This window comes from Larimichthys crocea, chromosome XII (genome assembly GCF_000972845.2).
Source record: "Larimichthys crocea isolate SSNF chromosome XII, L_crocea_2.0, whole genome shotgun sequence".
Taxonomy (NCBI): Eukaryota; Metazoa; Chordata; class Actinopteri; family Sciaenidae; genus Larimichthys; species Larimichthys crocea.
In genome coordinates, this window is record NC_040022.1 from 9,321,935 (window position 1) to 9,347,013 (window position 25,079).

A 25,079-nucleotide genomic window follows, 5' to 3' on the forward strand; every position below is an offset into this window, starting at 1 on the left:
TCACAGAATGTTATGAAACTCTTTGAATGCTATTAAATGCATTTTGAAAGACCTGGAGGGAGAATCATCGGGGTGTCATTGCTTAAACTGATATGGTTTTATTCACAGTATGTAAAGCACCTTTTATTTTTGGGATAGTATGTGTTGTTGTAATAGTCTGTTTTGATTGGTATCCATTTAATTTACTTGTTCTTAGTTTGTGCTGCTGCATGTAAAAAAAAAACATTAAAATATATTACTCGACTCGTGTCTATTCTTCAGCTCTGTAGCCCCACAAAAAAAGCTGAGCAGAGATGTAGGAAGAGAAATTTAATAGAAGGCAGTAAAAAAGACTGTAAATAAATAAAAAAAATGTTCATCTAATTGGTAAAAAAACAGTTTCCAGCCTTGTAAATTAACAAAAGCTCAGATATTTTAGTAGTTACAGTGTTATGTGCTGCAGTTTGTTTACAATAGTGCAATACAATAGATACAGTAGTTGGAAATAGCTACAATGAATATAAAAGTGTTAGACACACACAAGACACGTGGAGTGCTTTTTAACAGCAATTCAAATACAGTCAAAGGCAAAATGTATTCTGTGTTCAGACTGTACTGCAGGGTGAGAGTAAATGTCACAGTTTAAGCATATTTGTGTGGGTGAAAGCCTGGCTGACAGCAGTGCTTCTGTGATAAAAATCGAATGCGACTGCAGTGCATGACAAGAGAATTTCACAGTTTAAAAACACATTAAACATCCCAACCTGCCTTTCCCTCTGCAACAATCCATTTCCTTTTTAGACTGCTATTTCCGTTCACTCCTGCTAGACTAGGACAGAGGCCTGAGCTCAGATTCCACATCGACTCTATGATAAATTTATATAATGAGAGATAGGCAGATAAATGTGACAACTTGAGGAAGGAATGTCAGTTATTTGGTCTGTTGATAACAAAAGAAAACTCCCTGGGACTATTTAATAACCAAGGCTGGCAGTGGCTACTACCAGGCATAGTTACAAATTAAATGAGGCCACAATACAAAACAAACTACAGCCTCTTCGAAAGAAAATCTTAGAAACAAAAGAAAAACAGAAATAACGTTGAACGATTTGGATACAAAACGTGTTTGGCAGCCTGTAAAAAGTTAAGTTAAAACCATCTCAGAGACATTTCTGAGGAGACTACTTTTGAAAGCTTGGTTTAAAACACTAACACGTCAGAGCCTTGCTCTAAACGATGATGTTTACAGTGCAGATAACCTTCCAGTATAAACAGCCGACGTTTTTTCCAACAGAGGTGTGAGAGCCGTGGTGACGGGGGAGATGCTTCAGCAGGGAAAGAGGTGACAAGTGAGTGTGTGGGTGGTGGTGGGGGGTTAGGGCATGAGTAGGTGGCCAGGGGGTTGGGTGGGTAAAATGACGAGTGAGACGAGAAGGAGGACGGTGTATGTGTGTGTGCTTGTGACAGTTGGTGAGCAATACAATGGGGGAAGGGGGAACAGCAGACGGGATGAGATGTGGCTAATTTCTAAAGCTTGTTTTTCTGTGTTGTTATCCAGTTTGCTGTGCCTCAACAGTCGACTCTGCGGAGACTGGACCTACTGTAGGAATTCCTGCGAGAGAAAAGCAAAATGATGTTTTACTTCAAGTGTTTTAGTTTATTTTGCTGAAAAGAGTGTTTCGAAAAAAAAATTGAGGTTGTTTGTTTATTCGAAATTTATTTTAGATATAAGATCTGACGCAGGGAGTGAAAGAGTTACTGTGAGAGCTGTGAAAGCCTACATGACTTTGAAAGTGTATCTGCTTTCAAAGAGTAAGAACCTCATCATCTCATTCAGTGCCAATGCTCTTTTCACAGAACAACTATTTACATTGAGTTTAATAAATTTGGCAGATTGACTTGAAAAATATATTTGTCCTCAGCATTCAAGCATAACTCTCTGGCAGGTGCCGTTGACTGTAGCTCTGTCTTTGATTATGAACCAGCAGACCCTCACATAAAAACTGAGCTGATGCCAAAAGTAGATGAAAACAACAAAAAAAACATATGGTGATAGTTTCCATAGTCAGGCTACAACACCACAACCCATGAGCTGCTCCAACTTTCTTTTATAAATTAACGTAAAAGCTTTGAAAAATGCCACTGAATGTTGTGTAACAAACACAGACTGTATGTAACTATGATCTACAGTTCCTACAGCTCCTGAATTGGTTTGGTGGTATTGGAGAAACAGCATGAGCTCATTTTGTGTGTTTCTGTGCGTAGGCGTGTGTGTGTGTGTGTATGTGTGTGTTTAATGTCTCAGGTTACCGTTGTGTTTGTGTAGTCTGAGCTGGCAGGGTTCTGTATAGCTGGGGGATCTTGCGGTTGATGAGAGGACCCAGAGCTTCTTTCAGCTTATTGTAGTTCCTCTCTAGCTCTCTGTGGTACTCCTTCTGATCTGGTCCAATCAGGGCTTTATTCTTCCTCAGGGCGTCCTCACACCTGCACGGAAAAGCGCAGAGAATACACAGGGATTTGGGATTTGTTTATTAGTTACACAGCAGTCTGTGTCTCAGTCGTGGAGTGTGTCATCACCTCTTAGTGAAGTCTTTAAAGCAAAGCCGCAGTTTGTTGTGATGGCGAAACAGCTTTGGATCATCAGGAATGTCGGAGAGAAAGACCTGCGCCACCTCAAGGGGGCCCTGTGAGGGGGAGAAACTGTTACATATCTGCTAAGGAATGTCTGTCGCTACTTTATATACTGACCCAGACTTTCAACCCCATTTGCATGGGATTTATATTCCATGGAGATGTGGGCTTTTGACATTTTCAAAGCATAATGGTTATACATCATCAGTTATCTCAACAGGCACCTGGTTCACAGTGGTGCCCACACAGCCCTGCAGCACCATCTGCAGCATCTTGGAGTCTGCTGGGTCTTGGGTCGTGGCGAAGGCGAGCTCCTGAGTTTTCTTCTGCATGTCCTCAATGGCCACCTCCATGGGGACGAGAATGATCTGGATAACCAAAGACAACAGAAATAGAAATACTTTTCTCCCTCTTACAACACATTCATACAACAACTGACAAAAAATCCCGCCAGAACCAACACCCACCTCCTCCTTGTGGATAACATTGATTCGCGTCTTGATGTAAGGGAAGGCATGAGATGTTGTGAGGATGGTTTTGCGTTTGTACTGCTCATTCAGGTCACCATGGGCCCGGCCGTCCAGAGTAAAGGGAGTACAGTACATGAAGGTACGCAGGTTGTAGTTCTTGTCAAAGTAGGTGATTCTTTCCTTTAGCTCGTATGTGTCGAAGAATGGTTCAACGTAGGTGATCTGGAGGTAGGCCTGAAACAAGCAACAGTCACCAGTACAATTACAGTTAGAAAAATCTTAAATCTTATTATATCTGATATAATAGTAGTCACATGCTGTATGTGTAGATGTTGTTACCTTGTTGGGATCCAGTTTATTTTTATCCACTGGGTTTGAGTCCTTAATAATTTCAACCACATCGTCCCCAAATCTCTCTGAGTAGAACTCCTACGCACCAAAGAGATTCAACTTTAGAAAAATGTTTCTCATAAATCACAAAGGACACCTTTATTAGTATCATGGGCAGTTAACATGCCTCAAGTCTGTGAGAGATCTCGGCTAATTTGGTGATTGATGGCTCTTTGTAGACAAACTCCTGTTCATCCAGGTCTCCAAAGCGGGAGCCATAGAAACCAACACGGAAGTAGGTCCCAAACATTCTCTAAACACTGAAGATGGGAAGAAAAGAGAAAAGAGGCTTCAAAGTTATGTTGTGACCTATATTCATGTATATTCAAAGCTTTTTGGCAGCCTAGATGAATTTAAATAGGAAAACAGAGCAACAGTGAGAGAAATAGCACAAATGTAGTGAAGCTGCAAGTCCATCAATTGCCTCTATTGAATGTACAGTTTGTCTAATAACTTCACTTTAAATCAGATAGCAGAACATTTTGTAAGAGAAGGGCAACTATTGAAGAACAAAGGGGGAATATATATTTAGACTGAGATGGCAACAGTTTTGTAACAGTTTGCAGTTTAACTAAATTATGTCAAAGTGTGAAAGCAAATGTTGTAACACTCACCAGTCACGTGCCATTCACACAGGAGGGGAGATGAGAACAATCAGTAGGGGGGGGAGAAAACAAGGAATTTTTGTATTACTTTAACCTTCAATGTAATATATGAATATATAATATGAAATGAACAAATGAACATCTTACCTCCCATCCTGAACTCTAGAAACGGTGTACAAAAAAAGAAAAGAAAAAAAAGAAAGATGAAAATAAGGAGGAATCCAGGATAAAGTTAATTTCTGGTGATTGCAGGATCAAACTGTCAACTCACTTGGTTGTAGACTTTGTTGAAGGCGTCCTGCAGCTTCCCATGGACAGTAGCCAGCTTTTTGAAGTCTCTGTTGGCTTCGTGGATGGGCAGCAGAATCTTGTACACTTCATTTATGGCCTCGTACATGGCAGCCTTGGGGTTACAGCAAAATGGAAAGGCAGTTTTACACATACCATCCGATCACATAACACTCCTTCAGCCGTGGTAACCTTGTGCTGTGTTAACATGCAGTCTGTCACCATGTGGTTGGAGAATGTGAGTCGTACCATGTTAAAAGAGGCAGCTGCTTGCTCCAGGAGGCCTACAAGGCCAGACTCACTGAAGTATTTCCCAGCACAAATCCCCTCCTCCTCTGGAGACAGGACGTCATCAGATACGGCTGACTCCTCCAATACGTTGGATGAAATATTCTGAGGGAAAACAAGAGAAGTCAGAAGAAACATAAAATCTTTATATTTGCTCGTTTCAACATTTATGGGCTGCAGTTGTGGTGCTCCAGTTTTTAGGCCCACCTCCTACTTCGTTCCGCTGCTCATATAAATTGATTGTAAATACAATGAGTCATCAAATTAAACAGTGTGCACTGACCTGGAATGTGACACAACCAATTGGCAGGTAGCGGCAATCCTCCAGCATGTTGAGGTATTCTGCCACCAGTGCTGCGCTGTGGACCAGACAATGTGCAGCTTCAGCATGGTTCCCTCTCTCACAGTGTTTTCCTGCCATGTTCTGGAGCCACGTCAGACGCAGGTCAGGAGAGTTCTGGTATCCCTTTGCAATCCTGCAAAAAAGAAAGTAAATATCAGAGATCTGAGTTGTGATATTTTATTGTCGTATTCAGGCATTATTGATGTGCACCATAGTACCTGTACATGAGGTCAATGAGCATCTCTGGATCCTGTTGATGTTCTTTCATCTTAACAGTGTCGGTAAGAATCATGTGAAGGTTGAACACCAGATCCTGGACCTGCAGTTTCAAAAATGCATCACAGGACATACTGAAGCCTTGTATATCATTCTAGCAGCTCCACATGAGATCTTGTACAGAGATTGTTACATACCTGCTCTGGGAAGGGTGTATCGCGCAGCTCCAGATCCTCTTCAGCGTATGTCAGGATGGTCTTAAGTGAGTGACGAAGATGCTCCTCATTAAAGTTTTGAGATGTTCCCACCAGTGATGACAGGGACATGGTCACCTGCATCTTTACTCGAGCAAAGTTCTGGTGCAAGGGCAAAATTAGAGCCTGTGACTCATGAATCTATTCTTCAAATAGTACACATCAAAATGCAAATGACCTACAATCCAAAGATATCTCAACTTACATTTCCAATCTCAAAGTTCTGCCTCATGAGCAGGTAAAGAGAGGCGGAGGCGTGACTTCTGACAGAACCAACACTACTGCTGCAGTGACGCAAGAGACGTAGGCACAAGTCTGCACAAAGCTCTGTGTCCTCTTCAAACAGCATCTCTGGGAACTACATATACAAACAGACTCTCACTTTGTATATTTCTTACACAAACATAAAGTGTGATTTACTATTTGTGTCTTTAAAATTTAAGTTCCTTGTACAATTATAAAACACAGAGCAACTACAATAATTAAATTATACACATGGAAGGGAGAAGAATTACATGTGAACAGTGTTAGTGTGACAATATTTTAAGCTTCATTAATACTAGACTGTAAAAGATACTAATAAACCAACAGCACAGTTCATTGAGACATTTCACAAAAGTACCTTAAATACCAGAGCCCTTTGTGTAGTGAAGCAGTGCTGCAGGAAGAGGGCGCTCTGGTTGCCTGCCATGCTATGTAGGAGGACTCTCAGTACTCCACCCAGAACACTTTCCTTTAGCTCTGATGCCACCACAGTCTGACAGAGGACACACACAACAAATTACAGAAAGGTAATAATACAATAAATGCATAATACTGTGTGTGAATGTAAAAGGCTTTTTTTTTCTCCATCACTTTACCTTCACTACAATCTCCAGTGTGTCCAGTACTATCAGAGAGGCCTCAGTAGCCAAGTTTCCATCCACCACAGACTCCTGCTCCATCTCAGCTTTAGTCCTGTAGGACAGCATCACATTTAAGCACCGTAAAATGAAGAGACAGCATATTACACCATGTTCATGATATAAATTCTAATTCTGAAATCTATCATCATTTTTCAGTAGTACAGTATGCACAGACATAGACCACTTTCAGCTGGCACTGATGTAATGAATGTGAAGAACATACTTGTCAACTCTGTCTGCATTTTGTCTCCAGTGAGTGACGTTCTTCCTCCACCTAACGTTCTCCTGGCTGCCGTAGGGACTCCTTTCTGGAAAAGTAAACAAATTACAGTTTCCATGAAAACATTTTGACGTGAAATAGTGGAGTAAACACAGGCGTTACCAATGACACTAATTAAAGTTCTGTTAAATTCATGTCAAATAGAGTCAGTGTGCTGTTGTTGTGCATGTTGGCTCACGGGAAAGTCACTGCTGCACTAAAATGGAACCTTAATGGTATCATAAAGTATCATTGTTAAGACCAGTGTTTACACTACTACTTCATGCCATTTTGACCTGTAACACCTCACAAAAACCCTGTTCACTGTGCTCTAATGCTACCTCTGCAACGCCGAACCATCTCCTGACGAGCCCCAATGGTGCCCAGTATGGCCTCCTCTAGTCGGGCCTTCATGTCCTGAGACTTTTTGAACGTCAGGCTGTTGATCCTCTCCAGAGCCTTCTTCCCCTACAACAACAATCGACCATCACAGGCGGAGACAAACAATATCAATCAGGGAAAAACAAGTTTGTAAAAAAGAAATGATAGGGAGCAAAAGTAACATGGACATTAGATACTCAAACATTATAAAACGCATTATAAAAATACAGCATGCTGCACTACTGATAATCAAGACAACAACTAATATCTGTAATATCTGTTCAAATTAAGCATCTGTAAATTGTTTGACTCAACACTTTTGACTGTAAGCGCCTGCTTATTGTACCTTATATTCAAAGCAGGAGACACAGAGATGCAGCAGATCCAGCAAGCGGTTGATTTGCAGTACTGACAAATCAGACACCCAGCGCTCCAGGAGAGCTGCATCTGCATTCTTCAGCACCCACAGGAAACACACCAGCAGAGTCCTGCTGCATTCGGCAGACAGAGAGCTGGATTGGCGCCCAGCCTGGTGAAGACAAACACACAAACTCAGTGGCAGTCTTTTAATATGCTTCAGTACAAAATGGCTGTTTACAGAGAGTTCTAAAAAGGAAAAAGAACAGTGAGCCACCTACAGGCTAAGAGGAGGAGTTGTACTCCAGAACAGAAGATCAACACGGAAATGTTGTTATGTAGAGTTACAGAAAGGGCAGAGTGATTGTCTGTCAAAACTGAGACAGCAGCCTCCCACACAAATCTGTGACATGTCAGTCTGTAGGGCCTGGGGGTACAGCCTGACCCCTGTCGCTATCACTCACCACTGTGGGCAGTGCAAATGGGTTGGCTTTGGCATGCGGCAAAGGGGAGCCGGCAATCGCCATGGCAACAGACTGACTGATAGTGTTGCCGCTGTCTGGGTCAGCATCGTCGGCGTGGGCAGAGGCATGCCGGACCCGAGCAGGCGAAGAGTCTACAAAGAAATATGAAAAGCACTCTCAGGTGTAATAACACTAGAAATAAAAACATTCTGCAAATTAAATAAACATGCGTAGGAAGTGGATAGCTCTAAGAATATTAGTGGGTTGTGTCTGACCAGAGAAGTCGTGGAGCTGATGCAACGTCTCCATGACGATGGGGATGAGGGGCAGGTAGAGCTGAGCGATGTGCGCTCTGACCTGAGGGTCAGTGTAGCGAGGGTCTGCATCATGGCTGCACAGCAGAGAGTGAACAGCACTAATGGCCTTTTTATGAAGGAAGAAAACCCTGTGGGTGAAAAAACATATGTATCAGTAAAACGGTTTCTCACTGCGCATGCACTTCATGCTCTACTGCATTTCATTTTTAAGTTACATCTCTGGTGATCATTACGGGGAAACTGAATGACAACCCTGATCCTTATATATAAACGCAACTTTCAAGAGCCTACCCTTCACCATCAGGATCAAGGATGAGAGAGAGCTCTGTAAGCAGTAGGCCAGACAGGAAGTGCTGCTGACGAAAAGGGACGGAGAGCTCAAACATGGTGGCTACACCCTGGTCTTGCACCATACTGGAAAACGCAGAACTCTGTCGAGACAACAGCAGAAAGAAGGGTGAAGATGAGATAGAAGAACATGAAATGTATATATTCATCAGTTATCTTGTATATTCCAGCCTGCTTCAGTACCTGTGAGGTGGTGGAGGAGGTGGAGGGGGAAGGGGAGGCTGGAGGGCTGAGAGTGGAGCATGGCAGATTGAGGGTGACATAGTGCTCGTGACTGCAGACGATACGAGTGAAGTCCATCCTCAGGGCATTCAGAGAGCTGGGGTTCTGTGCTGTGTGAAGCTTGTTGGCAATCTGTTTTACACGGAGACAGGAAAAGCAGTTTTAAAATATACACGGGACCACTGGGAAAGTGTCTGATATTAAAGGAAAATGGGGAAGGGAGCATGAGGCACCTGTTTGTAGTAGGAGCGGATGAGGTTGAACACAAAGCCCCGGTCCATGAGAGACAGCAGCTCATTCAGGAAGAAGGCCAGACTGCTGTTTAACCTCTCCACAAGCTCCACATCCTGTAAGAGGGGGGTGAAGGGAGTATATATGATTAGATAAAAGGGAAGATATCACATCAAAGGGAAAAAAAAAGACTTTCTGGTCACTGTACATTGTGTTATTTGTGAAATCAATACTGATCACTGGGTAAGAGAAGAGGTAACTTTCTATTGGACAAAACTTTAAAACCACTATCACCTCTGGCCATCTTTTATTAGTTAATACATTGTTCACGGAAAACAAATGGACTTTCTGCATTACTGTCTTGAATTGCTTGTAGTGTAGCTTTGTTGGCTGTGTACCTTGTGATATCGACCGGCTATGTCTGCACTGATGGCACACACAAGTGCAGCGATGTCGTCCACAAAGCGGTCCGGGAAACGCTGGCGTCTAGGAACATCCAATTTGGAAGTCAGGAATAAGTGATGTGCCATGCTCTTTGTCTAGAGAAGAGGGTAAATAAGAAGAAAAAAAATGATGAAAATGTTGTATGTGTGCCTTGTGATGTGTTTTTTTGTAAATCAATATAAATGTACAAAGGCATACTCACCATAAGCTGGAAGAAAAACCAGGCCTGCTGCAGCGCTGCTTCCCTCACTGTGCTGGTGCTGACCACCCACTGCAATGCCAGCTCCTCATGGAGGAGCTACACATGAACCAACAGAGCAAAATTTAAGCTTACACAAGGAAACCATTTATAAACTAGATGAGCTCATAAGATTAAAGTGATGTGTGTGTGTGAGTGTGTTTGTCTTTGCGAGTGCAATTGTTTGATGGTTATTCTGTCCATAATTAAGGTAAAACAACCTGAAATAATAATTAAAAAATATATATATAATGTGTAGAATTTAGTGGCCTCTTGCCTCACCCAATTTCTGTCTGTAAATAGTGCCCCCTAAATCTTATACACTGGACCATAAAAAAATTATTTTAATGAATTACAATGATTTATAAAGTTATGATTAAAGTTCAGAAGTAATAGTAAAAATTAATTTAACACATTAATCAGTACCTCTGCCACAGATTTAGTCCTGAAACCTTCAGACAAACTACAGACGCTATTAAATGTCAGTATATCAACACACACACACACACACACCAACTTAAACAAAATCACAATTTTAAAATGTATGGTGATGAATGTTAATGACACTGAAAGTTGATAAATGTTAGGACATTAAAATGTGTTAGTTGGTTCTGAATATGTTGCTTTTTTTTTCTCGCTTTCACTTTTGTTTTTTTACAGTAGGTGTCAGTTTTACCTTCTTAGCAATCTGCCTTGTGGGAACTGAAAACAAGGCCACGCTGTCCAGGAAGGCAGACATGCGATTGCAGCTGCGGTCGTTTGCCTGACATGGAGTGACGGTGAGGTGAACACAGAAATGAGGACAAAGTGGTGTGAAAATGGGTGAATGAAAAAGGATGGGTGGCCAGAGAACTATCTACAATGAGTGTAAGACTGGTAAGAAATCAGACGAGCGCCAGGCAGAGATGATATCTCACAATGGACATGGTTTGTTAGGCGGTGGTGAAAGACGAGGTGTAGTCGTGGATGAGAAGGTGTTAGAAGTAGGCTAGCAGACTGAGAGGCATACAGAAGCAGATGCAGATACAACCCCTGAGAACTGAGGTAGGAAATGACCCAAACGAGTTGATCAGAGATGGTTCAGGATAGGAAGGTGAGGAGGAGGGATTTGGCACCTGCTTGAGCTCACAGCTGGAGTTGGGGTTCCGGCGTATCACAGATCTGGAGCCCCCAGGGGCATAAGCAGAGTTTACCCAGGAATGGGAGCGGTCAATGCCCTGCCATAGGCCACCATAGACACACACACACACAAACACACAGTGTGGCAAGAGGCAAGGCCACAGTGAGTAAAGGGAAGGTAATTACCGCACAAGAGATTATTTGAAGGATAAAACTGGGAAGAAGCAAAAGTGGGGACCAAGGAGTAAAAAAAAGTTAAGCTTAAATCAGCAAAGAACACAGGAGAGGAAGGGCTGGAAGTACCATATAAAACACAAGGGACAGAGGCACAAAGCATAATTGCATCATTGACATAAGCGGCATCATTAACTGTCAGCACAGAGAGGGTCTCAGTTAACCTGAGCTAATTGAATCTGCTGTGTAGACTATCATTACATCAAAACTACAGCCTGATACCAGATAAACAGAAAGTCAGACTATGGCACAAGTCGTACCATAAAAACAGGGATCTCATAGCAGTATAACGATATAAACAAATACTTGACAAAATAGTGCAAAAGACAAGTTGCAAATGAAATAAATATGCAAATCAAAACAAATACCCCAGAGAACACAAGTTAGAGCCATAACACTGGATAAATTGCAGATTTCTTACAACACATAGAAAGATGACCAAGAAGATGCATCATTTTAAAGAACTGGATATAAAGTATTTAACTGCTGTCATGACTTCTGAAATCTTCCACACACACTAACCACAGCAATAGTTGCATCGCTCTCATAAAAATAGCACATTTCAAAAGATAGGCACAACTCACCTTGCTCCCTATGATCCTCTGCACCTCTTCGTCAGGAGAAATGGGTGTGCTGGCCAGGTCTGGGTTGGAGTTGCTGATACTCTTGGAGCGGGACAGGTGCAGGCTGCTCGGGCGGCCCATTGCTCTCGATAAGGTGGCGTATTGCACAGGCATCTCATAGGACTGCGAGCCAGCTGCTCATGGAGACAGACGGATAGTGATGTCACATGGGAGATATTAGCAAGTCACCAGTCCAATCAAATGACCGCCAGTGGTCAAGGGAAAGGCTCTGCTTCTCAAAAGCAGACTCGTGACTCACCTGTTGGTGGCACTGCAGGTTCAGCAGTTGGCAGGCGGAAGCAGTACTGAATGTAGGACGCCAGCAGGTTGTTACGGCCGTGCTGGTCCTGGTTCCCTTCCAGATTTTTGTGGATCTGGTTGACTAATAAAGCCATAGCTTCAAAGGCAGTCCGGCCCAGGTTCACTGTAGATAAATGAAGTGAGTGAGAGCAACAAGAGGCAGAACTTAAAACTATGGATGGACAAAAACACATAATTGTAGACTAATTTTAAACTGAAATGATTTATACTTTACATGTAGACTTTAATAATAATGCTTGTCCAAACCAAAACAATAGCACAATTTGATGTATTATTTAATAGGTATTATATTAGCACTTAGCAATTCTGATGTCCTGTCTTGTGTGTCAATGAAATTGAAAATAATGAAATACAGTAAACAGTAATTATTAGTCATCACATTATCTGCTCAAACTATACGAATGGCATGCTCCTTAAAGTGTACTTTAAAATTCCAGAAGTAGCATTTAACTCAAATATCTGTCCTTAAGAACTCACTTACCAATTTGCCCCGCAATGACCGGTGGGTACACGATGAGCTGAATGAGCTTGTTGAGCAGCTGGTGCAGAAACCTGACACAGGTATCCAGCAGAGCTCCTCTCAGTGCAGACATACTGGCCTTCAGCTCGCCCTCCATGTTTGCTTCAGTAATGATGACGTCCTTCAGGCGAAAGGGGAAGGAGTACTCTTCCAAAACATAAACTAGAGTGAAGAACTTATCCAGGTGGGGGTCCTAGAATTACCAACACAAACAATATTAAATATCACTTGAACTGGGTGCATTTTAATTTAGTAGCAAGGATTTTGATATGGTTAAAAATTAGTGAGACATGTGTGAGGGTATCTGTGGTTATATGCATACACTGCTGATATCAGTACCTATGGACATGTAATGCACTAGTAAACAGGTAGGTAAAAGGTATAATAAAAAAAAAGACAAATCAAAAATGTTTGTATCTGAATTACCTGTAATATGTTCCAGTTAGTTTTTCTTTCCAGAGAAAAACTACAGGCATTTACATTTACAATAGATGAAAACTATGGATGAACAACTTCAGAAACCCCCTCAGTAACATTAACCAAAGTCCAATTGGGCTTCTTACAAAGGTGGGTGAAAGGGTCATATGGAAAGGCAGAAACTATAATGTGAAAAGGATATTTGTGTACCTGAGTGTGAACCGAGGAGGCCGCTGTCACCTCGACATTGAACACTCCTTTGTGATTATCCACCCACTTCATGCCTGGGAGCTGAACCTGCCACAGAGTGACATCCAACTCATTAAACACTCAGTCAAATCACAAAGGAGTAGGTAATAGCAGGCAGTTACAGTAACTCTTTAAACACACTCACGTCAGGGGTGAGCACAGAGTAGCTAGGTGGAGGCTTTTCCACCGAGACGGGCAAACTGAAGGAGCCAGTGCGTAGTCGGCCATGCTGCATCAGAGGGATCCACTGCAGGCAGAGAGACACGCACATGATCTCTCACCGATGGCAAGACAACAGAAGGAACAAACAAATAAATGTGTGGGTGGGAGTATTAAACGTGGGAAAGCTGAAGAAGCGTACTCACAGTGTAGCCCACAGGGCTCTCCAGAGGAGTGTTCTGTTTGGGCTGGCAGCTGATGTGGTAGAAGGTGAACAGCAGATGGTGGTTGTCTGTTAGATTGGCGGGAATCTTCATCTTCATCTCCTCATAGAACTCAGGAGACCTTTTGAGCAAGAGTTAAACGCAATGTTTAAGGAGGACACCGTGAAAAAAGAAAATGTTGGACAGACTCCAGTGGAGGGTCTGTTAGGGTTAACAGGTGTTTGAGCCTTACTTGTTGTGGTAGATGATAGGACTGTACGCCTCATTCATGAACTCAGCACAGCTTGACTTCCCAAAGATGACCTGGTCCAACAGCAGAGTTTCACTGTCAGTATATTTTCAACAATACTTCATTCACTTTGCAACCACAATTTGAACCTGCTCTTACTTAATCTGACTTGCCACTGGTGTGCCCCAACATTTGATATTCAATAACAAAAATAAATGAGTCATAACACAAACACTTTGCTGTAGCTCACTAAATGTAACTAAACTTTCCTTCTCTCTGTGCAGAGCCCAATCTGAAGATGTTCACTTTACCAAGAATACATCATACTGTATAGTATTTCACTGCCTCAAGCTGTTCTTTGTGACTGGATTTCATTTTCTTGGAAACGCCGCAATCACATCATGTGACTCACCGGCAAAGCTTGACTGGGGTCCTCCCCTGCCATGAACTGAACTTTCACAGCAATGTTCCTCACTGAGCCCTGACGACTGCTGAAGTTCAGACTTTGTGGGTAAACATAGAGCAAATTCCTGAAGGCAAAATGATGTAACACAGAGAATGAGAAAGAGAAAAAGATCAAAAAGACGGATTAAAGCCAAGAAAAACATAAAGAACCATTGTTTGTTGGTTAATTGTATTTAAATCACAATCAGAATCATATTAAACTGGTCCTAGGGAGGCAGTTTCACAACCCGGCTCCAGCTTGTTATGTTCTCAACATTTGTCAACAATATCACACACATCATTCCTGTCAACCTACAAAAGTATACAATATTATTATTCTTAGAAAAGAAAGAGTCAGAGTGTTTCATGTGTGCACATGGAAAGAGTGTGACCCAGTATTGGATTTGCATGCTGAAAGTCACCTTAACTTCTATCCAAGGCAAACATTAAAAGGTAACATTTGTTTATACTTGGAAACAGCTGATTTTATCCACTTGTCAAGGACGTGCCACAAAATCACGTATCTTCAAAATGATATTGTGAGATTGTGATATGGCTCATACATTTTCTGTATCAGACTGTTGTTGTTATGTATGTTACATGTTTTTGTGACCTAAATGACAAAATTAGTATCTCAGGGGTTAAACTTCAAGGCAATGTCAGTGAGACGAAGGTCATGGGCAAATGGGCAAGACCTCTGATCGAACCACAGTTGGGCTAATGTTTTACCATGGTATTGCATGTACATATCCAATATAAGGTGCACTGACCACCCTTCACATTTATCATCCACTGGATATTCTGATGATGCTAACATCTCTGCAGCTGTGACAGACAAATTGGTGTTTTACAACCTTTTTTTCCTTACTTAAAACATCAAAAGCTTTTCCTTATTGACCAAATTACTAGGAAAGAAATAAACTTTTTTAACAACTGAGTGAAACAGACTTAGACAGAATTTTTAAGTAGCCAATATTATGAAGATGATCTGGGCCCTGTGTCTGCTTTGTTTGGCCGGGGGTTTAAGAGCAGTCCATGCAAGTCCGATCAGGAAGACCGGCATGACGGAATACAAGGCCGCGCCGCAGGAAGAAGTCAACGTGCTCATGTTTGGTGTCATACAGTTCAGCGAATCCCTTAAAGATGTTTATGAAACCACTGATGCAAAGATAGCTAAAGTCAGCCGGGCCTTGAAGAGCCATGAGGGGACTCTACAATATCTGGGGAGGGAGACTGAGCAGGCTGCAGAGGTGGAGAAACAGATAAAACAAGTGATACAGTGGCTACAGGTAAGAAAACACAAAATTACAATCAAACTGCAGATCTAAAAAGGCACAGCATTCAAAGCACAGGGAGATATAGCCAGTCTGTCCATTATCTAAAATCAGATTAAACCTTTGTGTTCCACTGATCTCAACAGAAAAAAGAGCTAAACAGACATAACAAAGCAGCTCTTTGATCATTTGCAAAAATGTTAAACAACAGAACAATGAATATACTATGTCTACATTAACTCTTAAGTCTCATCTCACTCTTTGTAAAACTTCACAATCACCATATGATTCTTTAATATTCTTAATATCTATGGATACATTTTATCCATGAGAGTGAGAGTGACATTAGAAAGCTGCATGTTACACTGTGAGGCAGACAGCTGCCAGCTGCACGGGGATAGTTGTTGGGGGAAGAGGATAATATGTGCAGATGCTCCTTTGACAGGCCCAGATGGCCAAGGAACACGCTCAGACCAAGATGACTAAAGACTGGCTGGCCAGCATGGAACAGGAAGATGTGGAGCTGAATACAAAAGTGAAGATGTTGGAGATGTATATCAACAACTCTGTACCAACCAGCATCAAAGAGCTGCAGGTATTCAGAGTACTAGGCAACTTAACATATCTGAATACCAGTCACTGATTACTGTCATATAATAAAATGTCACTTTAATTTTATTCCTGTTTTCAGGGGAGAGCAGAAGAACTCTCTGATGTCTTGAAAGGTTTACGGGATTTGATCCAGTACCAAAAAGAGAACATTGTGGCTCAGGATGAGCAGCTCTCAAGACTGCAGGAGACGGTAAGTCACCTGTCCAAACACGTTTGAATGTTTGGAACATTTCATGTTTTTATTTCAATAATTTGACCATTTATTTTCTTCTTCCAGAGTGAAGCAATGACACAGTCATTTTAAGATTCACCACTGAGATCTCCCAGTCTACACCGATCTTAATGCGACAAGTCTATCCAAATCTGAACTCTATCATGTCACTGCACTCCCTTTCATGTTTATTTTATTAGGACTCTTGTGATTATGTCCACGTCGTTGCGGCTATCCTCTATTCCTCAGGTGAATTTTTATTCCATTTTTTGTCTTGACTTTGATGTACTTTGTAAACCTTTATTTTTAAAGAGTGTTCAAATAAAGTTATTAAATTATTATTTTACTCATACAGTATAGTTTGTTATTTTAAGTACATACATAAAAAAACTCAAAGATAAAAACTTATTTTTGTATTTCATGAAAGAAAATCAATAAAAATGTTTCGGTTTGAAATGAACCTGCTGTCCTCTTAGCTTGAAACGGCAGACTAAAGTTAAAATCTCCAAATCAATATCCAAACAAACACAGTAAGCCATACACACAACGAAGGGTTGAACGTATGTGAGCACGCACCTGTAGGTGGTGTGCGGTGTGTATACATAGCGAGCAGGGAACTCTAGCACATCTTTGGTCGGGCGAACACGCAGGTCCGGGTAAGGCTTCACGTGAAGCAGCTCTGGTGACAGACAGTAATGAGGAGAGTCCGGAGCTGGAGAGATGTCAATCTTCAGCTGGGCTGAGGACACAATAAGTCACAGATACACAGCAGTTATAGATGAATGCAGACAAAGTCAATGTATTAATATCTTGACTATGTGGGCATTTGATGTTAACCTGTGACAGGCCTCAGTCGTCGCAGTACAGAGGACGGTCTGCGCATATCTGCCAAAAACTTGTAGAGATCCTCATCACTCAGTCTGTCGCCCTCCTTCATGAATACAAATAAAAAAGCAAAATTTGTATTAGGACTACAAAAAATCTTATTTTCATATAGTTATCATGGAGCAACAACAGTAGAGTACTACGATGTTATAAAAAATATTCAAAGTTGAAAAATGAAATTTTAAAAAAGTCTATTGTAACGTAATGTTTTGTAATGTTTATTTTCTCACTCTCTATAGTAAAATAACCTGATAACCAATTTTACCAGTTTATGATGGCAGGTGTCCATCATGGGTTAATACATTGTGAAAGATGAGGCCTTTTGCACAGTTTCATTCTTGTTGCCAAGTTAATGGTACAAGTAGTTTGAATGCTCGTCTGTCTCTGAACAATTTTACTAGTTCACTGTTTGCTGTTAAAATTGACCACACTCAGCTTTATGAGTAAAATGATTTTTACTGATGTTTTTATAAATAAATAAATAATTGGCCACATTACATCATCATCTACATTAACTACTCAATGAGTCATAAGCATTACCACTAGACTGAGTCTGACCTGTTTGAAGAAGTTGGTGACAGTCAATGTTGCAGGACGGAAAGTGGCAAAATTACACATGTCATCCCCTACACTCATCCGCTCAAACCCCTTTTTCTTTCTTTCATTCCATGTTCCGTGACCTTTTCGCTCTGGTGGGAAGAAAAAAATCATATAATATCAGAGAGGCACAGGCATGAATGTTACCTTTGTCACTGTAAATAGTTCAAATGCTCTTTGTACAGGCTTGTGTGGCACTGTATGAAATTGAGGACGTGTTCGAAGTCAGCAGTACCAGAGTCAGAGTCAGGGTCAGACCGATCCAGACCTCCCACACTGCTGACAATGTTGAGAAGGTGAATGGCCGTCCAGGCAAAAGGCATGCGAAAACGGCCAAGACGATTACATGACTGCTCTGCCTGCAGACGCAGTTTCTCCAGCTTCTCTTTATGCTGAAGCAGGATGAAGAGCAGACAAGATAAGGCGTAAAATATCTGCAGTGGCCAACAGAGTTGGCCTGCCAAAGAGGACAGTAAATATTGCAGCTACTCAGACAGTATTGAGTAATGCTCGTGATTAGACAGTAAGTGTCCCACGTGCATTCTGGCTGCAGTCCCTGAGAATTGCAACAGTTTAAAACACATTTCTGGCTCCATTACCTTGGAGGAATCTGACTCTTTCATAACCATGTAGGGTTCACAGCATTCTCCAATGTCTCCTTGCTGAAGGACTTTCTCAAGCTGAAATACATGCACACTATTATCCACACATTAAAAGCACACACAGTTTTTTAATCACATGCCAAATAAAAATTGCAAGTGAACTTCTGTATGAGCCAGTAAGAGATAATTATTGCATGGCATTAAATTTAAGTCAGATTCTTCTGTGTAAATGTGTGTTCTTTCAGTACCTTAATGACCAAGAAGATATCTGCAGAAGGGTATGTGATGGAAAAAATAGCAGACCGGGCCAGTGTGGAAATGGCAATGTGAGGTGTATGAGGTTTAAGCAGCCCTTTCATCTGATCCGAGTTCAGGTCGAAGTAGAAATTCTCAGAGATCTGTTGGAAGGAAAATTGAGATAAGTGGGAAATATCAGAGGGAGGGGAAGGAAAGATGATAATGGAAATGTGCGTCAAGGGATTTTAATTCAGTTTTCACTCTAAACCGCAAGACCACTTAGACCTTTTTGAGACAAGGGAAATTTGATTAGTTAAGCATGAGCTCAGCATTACGTAAGTGGTTTTACAGAGTGAAAGTCATCTACGGGAACAAAAGAATACCTTTTTCTTTTCCTTGACGTCATACAGGGCAAGCGTTCCAAATATCGGCTCAATTTCTATTTCAAACCTGCAAAACATAAAATGTACAGTTGTCAAATACAGGGAATATCACGAATAGTTCTAAAAATATATCAGAGTACAAAGACATACTGTAGATGTCAGCTATTCTAAATGTTACTTACTTCAGAGACAGACACTTGACCATGATCCTCTGGCCACAGTGTTCTTTGGGCACTTCAATGGCAGAGCATCTCTCTACTGCTTCATCCTGTCACACAGAAACAAAAGCCATGTACAAAACACACAGGCATAACATTTACACAGATGTCATGGCAACGTAGCAACAGCGTGTACACAGATATAAAGAAAGAGGGATCGGGTGCGAAAAGGAGAAGATGGAGAGAAGAAAAGCAAAGAGCTCTCGGTTTGGACATTATGCACATTTGGTTTACAGGAAAATCCAATAATGTCACTCTGAGCTTAACAAAAGGCAATTACATTCACCAGCAACTGTTACTGCTGGTTGCTGTTTTAAGCAGTGATCTCTTGGATTAAGCTGCAACGAATCTATGTGGCTGTAAACTCATTTAAATTCTCTGCTGATGACATTTGGCTTTCCATACATGGAGCTCTCTACTTTGTTAAGCTTAGATATCGGTCTGATGAAGGGTGGGGGATTCAATTGTTGATGCATTAGTAATTGAATGCATCGCCATTCAAATGCACTTAAGACCTTTGGTGAGTGAACAATAATGAGCAGTAATCTCTATTGACATTAGCCAAGACCAAAAAGTCACAGAGATACATACATTAACTAAGTTTACCAAACTGTGATCGAGTGAAACTTTTCACAGGTTTGTCACTAACATTCCACAGCAGAAGCACAAACACATGATGGTTTAATACGAACTTCATCAGGGGGAGGGTAAAGGCCCAGCAGGTCACTGTGACGCCCCTGAAGGCGCGCCTCAGTATTGCGGCGGTCCATGTCCTCCGCAGCTGTACGTTCCAGCACAGACGGCAGGAGAGCGTCTGGGGAGGAGTTCTTCAGGTCAAAGATACTGGAGGCCCAGCTCCCCCGGGGAGTCTCATCGAGGCTGACTGACCGCCGCTTTGCGTCATCCTGTAGCACACACGAGTGAGACGGAGAGGTGAGATCATGGGTTTTTTTTTTCTCTTCCAGGCAAAGATACCACCTTTAAGAGCTCACTGCAGATGTTTTAGAACAATATGCTACAGATCCCATTACCTTATTACTATTTAATATGACTCATATGGACACTGTGTAATGGATAATAGACAAGGTAGATCCATTAATCTTTTGAACAGTGCCTATGCTTTTAAATTGGTAATGTATCTATAACTGTGTGTTACTGTTGTTTGTCTGTTTTTTTTACCACTATGACGTGTGCCGCTGCCTTTCTTGGCCAGGTCACCCTTGTGAAAGAGGTCTTGATCTCAATGGGTTTTTTATCCGGTTAAATAAGGTTATAAATAAAAAAAAAATGTATGCATTAGTCATTCTCCTGATTATCAACTAGGTGAGCGGAACACAGCTCATAGTGCCGACCCCATCCTAATGAAACAAGCCATGCTGGCTATTCTCTCCGTCTCTTTGTTCACATATCACATCATGATAAAGGTACTAAACTTTTATACCTGGCGCCACTGTGTATACAGGTAATCAATAATATTTGTAAAATGAACCTAAATTGACTGGATGGTCACGCAGTGTTTAAGATAAGGAGTCCTTTGAACATCATCATCAGCTACCTGGTCGTCCTGGCGCTCAGCAGCAGCTGCCTCATCCAGTTCAAAGGTCTGTTTGACCAGTCCTCGCTGCCTCTCCCTCTGTCGCTCAGAGTTGTGAGGGCTGTATGTGGTGCTGTAGCGTTGATATCTCCACGGGTGAAAAACAGTAATAATGTAAGTGTCAATCATGTCAACAGGGAACAGGGTAAAGTGCTGCACATTATTAAACAATAGATTAAACATGTACGGTTGGCTAACTCATCTGGTAGCACCACTTACTTTCTTTGAATGACGAGCCAGTCATCCGTGTAGACTGCCAAGGCATCTCTCACTCTGGGATCCAGTGAGCTACATAGAAAAACACATTAATAATTGATCAAAGCATGCTTTTATTAAGTGTGTTCAGTCAGTGTCACAGAGACAAAGGCTTTGTTCCTGTCTATATTGATGCTTGTCCTCCATTACAGTAATATTAATGTGTGTGTTACAGTATGAGGGTTGTGTCAGCCATTAGTAGTTGGACTCACTCCTCCTCCTCAGGCAGTGGGGGCTCCAGTGTAATGCACTCTTTGTCCAAGTGGAGGAGCTCCAGGTCATCCTGGGGAAACTCCATTAGCTGTCTGAGGGGGCCAGGCTCCACCCCAGGAGCATGACTGCTCACATACTCCTCAAAGTCCACCGGCTCAACCACTTCTGTCAGGGGCAACTGTCAATACACAGTAGAGTATTATGTACCAATAAATATGACATGGCCATAATAACAGAACCAGAAGGAAGGTTCAGTAAAGAGTAGATATAATGCTACTATGATAGAGCAATACAGGATATGTTGTATAATAATTAACACTCAACATTCACCTTTTTTATTTAGTGAAAATCCACATACGCATGAATACATATGCATCACAATAAATAGTTTGTCAGTAAGTAATTAAAAATGTTCTTTGACACTCACGGGATGAAAAACATCCAGCATATTGTACACGTATATGCACACTGAAAAATAAAATTTTGTTTTGGAATTTTTTTGAATGCTGAAAACATTTCATTTTCAGTTCTCACTTCTTTTCAATGCACCATCTTCCTTTGTTTATCCTTAGACCAAACGAAACCTGTCACAGTCATTACTGCTAGTAGTCTGTCACTGCTGCACGTGTAAACAACTAAGCTTTCTTATTAATTATGTATAAAAAACACTGTATTGGCAAATTTAACCTAAAAAACATTTTTGCTTGTCTCATTTGCTTTCACCTCTAGACTTCACAGAGTCTCTGTTTCACAACCTCAGTCTGGTTTCTCAGAGGTTTCTGGTTTACAGCGGACACCATAGAGTATTAGTACATTTCTGTTGGACTAATTAAAAAACGCCAACCTTAACTTGTAATATGACAACAGACAGTTGAGAAAACACAGCATATTATATAACTACCCCTCAGTTTATTTTGGGTTAGCGACCATGCAGAAACAACAAAGGTGAGCAGGAATATCACGTTTCAAAAATCACCTCTACTCACACCTGCTGTCAACATTAACTTACACTACACTCACATGCATTCCTTGCATTTGAATTTAAACCTGATTCATAAAGTTACACCCATCAGCTTCTGACTTGACTTAAACGGGAGTTTTAAGCCTGTCGGCCTGAAACTCAGCAGTTTATACATAGGGTGACTCACAGGGTGGTGTGCGCTTCCTCGTTTCTTGTTCATCTGAGGAGAGCCATAGTCTCTGGTCACTTGTTTTCTGACCTCTGCAGCTACCGTCCTGAGTAAAAGAAAGATTTAAAAGGTTTGTCAGCTAGTCAAACAAACAATAAAGCACAAATCTATAGGTATAGCTGTAAAAATACCATTGTGTTAAAAATAAAATATAACATGATTTGATGGACAAGATATATCCATTTATGAAGTAAGAATCCAAGAACTAAACCCACTTCCAAAGAAATTAGGGCCAAACTGAATGAACTTACAATACTACAGAAATCTGCATAAACGAAGCCATTTTAAAATTCTTTAGTATTTCAGCTTCCATGTTAAACTCTGTTGGGGAAGTGTCAAGTTTCAGAGAGACCTACAAAACCCTCTTCCTATCACAGAGTTTTCACAGAGCTTCTGGTACTACTAGTGATGCTGAAGACCAGCAGCTGTTCTGAATAGGGACTCGAGCGGATCTCACAGAGAGGTGACGAGCTGGCTCCAGGGAGCAGGCACAGAGCCAGAACTCCGTCCCTGGCCTTTATGGACTAACGGCAAATGGGAGGCTTAAAGAGAGACAAAGCAAGAAAAAGAAAAACAATCCTTGCACAGAGACAGCAAGCAGCTGCTGCTCTAGAACCGCAAAATGTCTGTTTCTCTCATATACACAGCTGCAAAGGCTTTAACATTTCCCAAACCATGGTCCTCATGATTACATGCCTTTACTCCATCAATACACATGGACTGAAAGGCAGAGAGAGAAAATAAAAGACCTCTACTACCATTTCCAAGATGTAGATTTTTAGCTTGCTGCTGATGACATAGCCTCTTTTGGAATCAGCTTTTTTTTTTGCATGTTTAAAATCTATGAGAGCTATATCATTAAAATATGATGGAAACACTCTCTGCAGCTCTGTACACCTCATTTTAAAACAGGAAAAAGGAAAGCTATCGACAGCAAGGGCAATAACCAGAACACCCCTTCCCACCCTTTCCTGCATCCGGCACAAAACAATGGTCTGTGTCCCACTGAGGAGAGGACAGAGAGGACTTGGGAAATGCGGTGATTGCAGAGAGTGTTCCATAAAGCTAATATATCTGCAGGATATGTTATTCTTTACCAATAATGCAATACACTATTTAAAATAAAACAAGTCCCTCTTATGATGGAAGTAGGTCTGGTGTTTATAGTAATGATGATTTCAGCAGTGGGGTGAGAAAACATTGACTTGCAGAATAAGTGCTTGCTTTCTCACAGGCTTCAGGAGAAGCAGACTAAGCTGTTTCTTGATTAAACAGGCAATTAACAGTGAAGACCTTGGACAAAATCAAGATTTAAAGGGAGCCCCATTCATAAACAGAGAGGCAGCAAATACTTCCACATTGTTAAAGCATGTTAATCAAAGAGCCAGCTGACAGATGCCTTTACATCACATCTCTCTGATCACCCTGATGTATTTGGTATAATGAGACATGCTGGATTTCCAATCAATGCAGCACTTACACCTCTTTATGAAGAGGCAAAACCAGTTTACAACATGTGGGAACAGGTTGCTACAATAGTGCTGCGAGCCGTTCACACGACACAGGAACAAAACATATTGATTAATAACGTGTGTAAAAGCATTTTTCCTACACTTTAACACTCCTAAATGTCATATCACAGTCATATAATCGGCCCAAGTAGCTCAATGACCGTACGATGCTACGATAACACGTACAGAACAAGATATTAAACTCTCCAAAGAGTCAGAGGTTATTTAGAAGAGCACAAACTGTTTCAACACGCACTGGTTTAATTGTAAGTAACACACAGTTGTGCTTGTATTGACTGGTTTATTGCCAGCGATACCTTACAAACCCTAGCATACTGGCTATGTGTACGCCGCCTGTCCGGCAGCAGCAGCAGGTCACTCTCACGCACAGCGAGCGGCACAACTGTTCAACGGTAACTTCTGTTTCGGTCTCACCGGTTGATTTTATGAGCAAACGCCCTCCTTTCGCTCGCTGTAGATGTCATTGTGTGTCCCCATGTAAAGAAGTTCTTCGAAGTCAAACTGAAAGTAGTACTCCTCCTCCTCCTCCTTCTCCTCCTCCTCCTATGTCCCGTCTTGTGCGTGGGGATGCGGACTCCCTCAGACCGCTTCCTCCTCCACGCTGGGACCGGGCACGGATCCCTCCCTGTTCCTCCTGGCGGTTGGGAGCCGAACGGCAACCGTTAGTGTCAAGTCAGCCGTGAAACATGCACCACATCCGGTACACTTCAAAATAAAACGTTTCATGACAACTTATCTGTTGAGTCATACGCAGTAAGGAGATAAAGTAGTCTGTATGACATGGCCATAATAACAGAACAAGAAGGACTTAGGAGGTTCAGTAAAGAGTAGATATAATGCTACTATGAAAGAGCAATACAGGATATGATGACATGACTTTTTTGTATAATAATTAACACTCAACATTCACTTTTTTATTTAGTGAAAATCCACATACGCATGAATACATATGCATGACAATAAATAGTTTGTTAGTAAGTAATTAAAAATGTTCTTTGACACTCACAGGATAAAAGACATCCAGCATTTTGTACACGTATATGCGCACTGAATAATAAAATTTTGTTTTGGAATTTTTTTGAATATTGAAAACATTTCATTTTCAGT

At 41.4% G+C, this 25,079-nt stretch overlaps 1 protein-coding gene across 3 annotated transcripts; it reads right to left on the minus strand.

The window, feature by feature from the left end:
- Positions 1 to 294: 294 nt before the first annotated feature.
- dock6 (dedicator of cytokinesis 6) lies at positions 295 to 24,626 on the minus strand. 3 transcript variants are annotated; one of them, XM_010730507.3, is made up of 50 exons: positions 24,387 to 24,626; positions 22,399 to 22,486; positions 21,250 to 21,428; positions 21,002 to 21,070; positions 20,744 to 20,870; positions 19,881 to 20,093; positions 19,153 to 19,238; positions 18,971 to 19,037; positions 18,599 to 18,748; positions 18,348 to 18,428; positions 17,984 to 18,140; positions 17,710 to 17,840; positions 17,104 to 17,197; positions 16,843 to 17,005; positions 14,138 to 14,255; positions 13,729 to 13,799; positions 13,479 to 13,617; positions 13,259 to 13,360; positions 13,075 to 13,161; positions 12,409 to 12,640; positions 11,866 to 12,030; positions 11,568 to 11,740; positions 10,746 to 10,847; positions 10,307 to 10,393; positions 9,595 to 9,690; positions 9,347 to 9,487; positions 8,951 to 9,064; positions 8,679 to 8,849; positions 8,439 to 8,578; positions 8,106 to 8,275; positions 7,831 to 7,982; positions 7,356 to 7,538; positions 6,970 to 7,096; positions 6,593 to 6,677; positions 6,325 to 6,421; positions 6,087 to 6,221; positions 5,670 to 5,822; positions 5,408 to 5,566; positions 5,213 to 5,313; positions 4,935 to 5,127; positions 4,613 to 4,756; positions 4,347 to 4,478; positions 4,223 to 4,237; positions 3,598 to 3,723; positions 3,420 to 3,509; positions 3,078 to 3,314; positions 2,835 to 2,978; positions 2,557 to 2,663; positions 2,290 to 2,463; positions 295 to 1,591 (listed from the first exon to the last, which is right to left on the minus strand). In XM_010730507.3, exons 1-50 carry the CDS (start codon positions 24,434 to 24,436, stop codon positions 1,549 to 1,551), a joined length of 6,360 nt encoding a protein of 2,119 aa, XP_010728809.3. In that variant the 5' UTR covers positions 24,437 to 24,626; the 3' UTR covers positions 295 to 1,548. The 3 variants fall into 3 exon arrangements, with proteins under 3 accessions (XP_010728809.3, XP_010728811.3, XP_010728810.3); XM_010730509.3 differs by lacking the exon at positions 10,746 to 10,847; XM_010730508.3 differs by lacking the exon at positions 10,307 to 10,393.
- Positions 24,627 to 25,079: the final 453 nt, after the last annotated feature.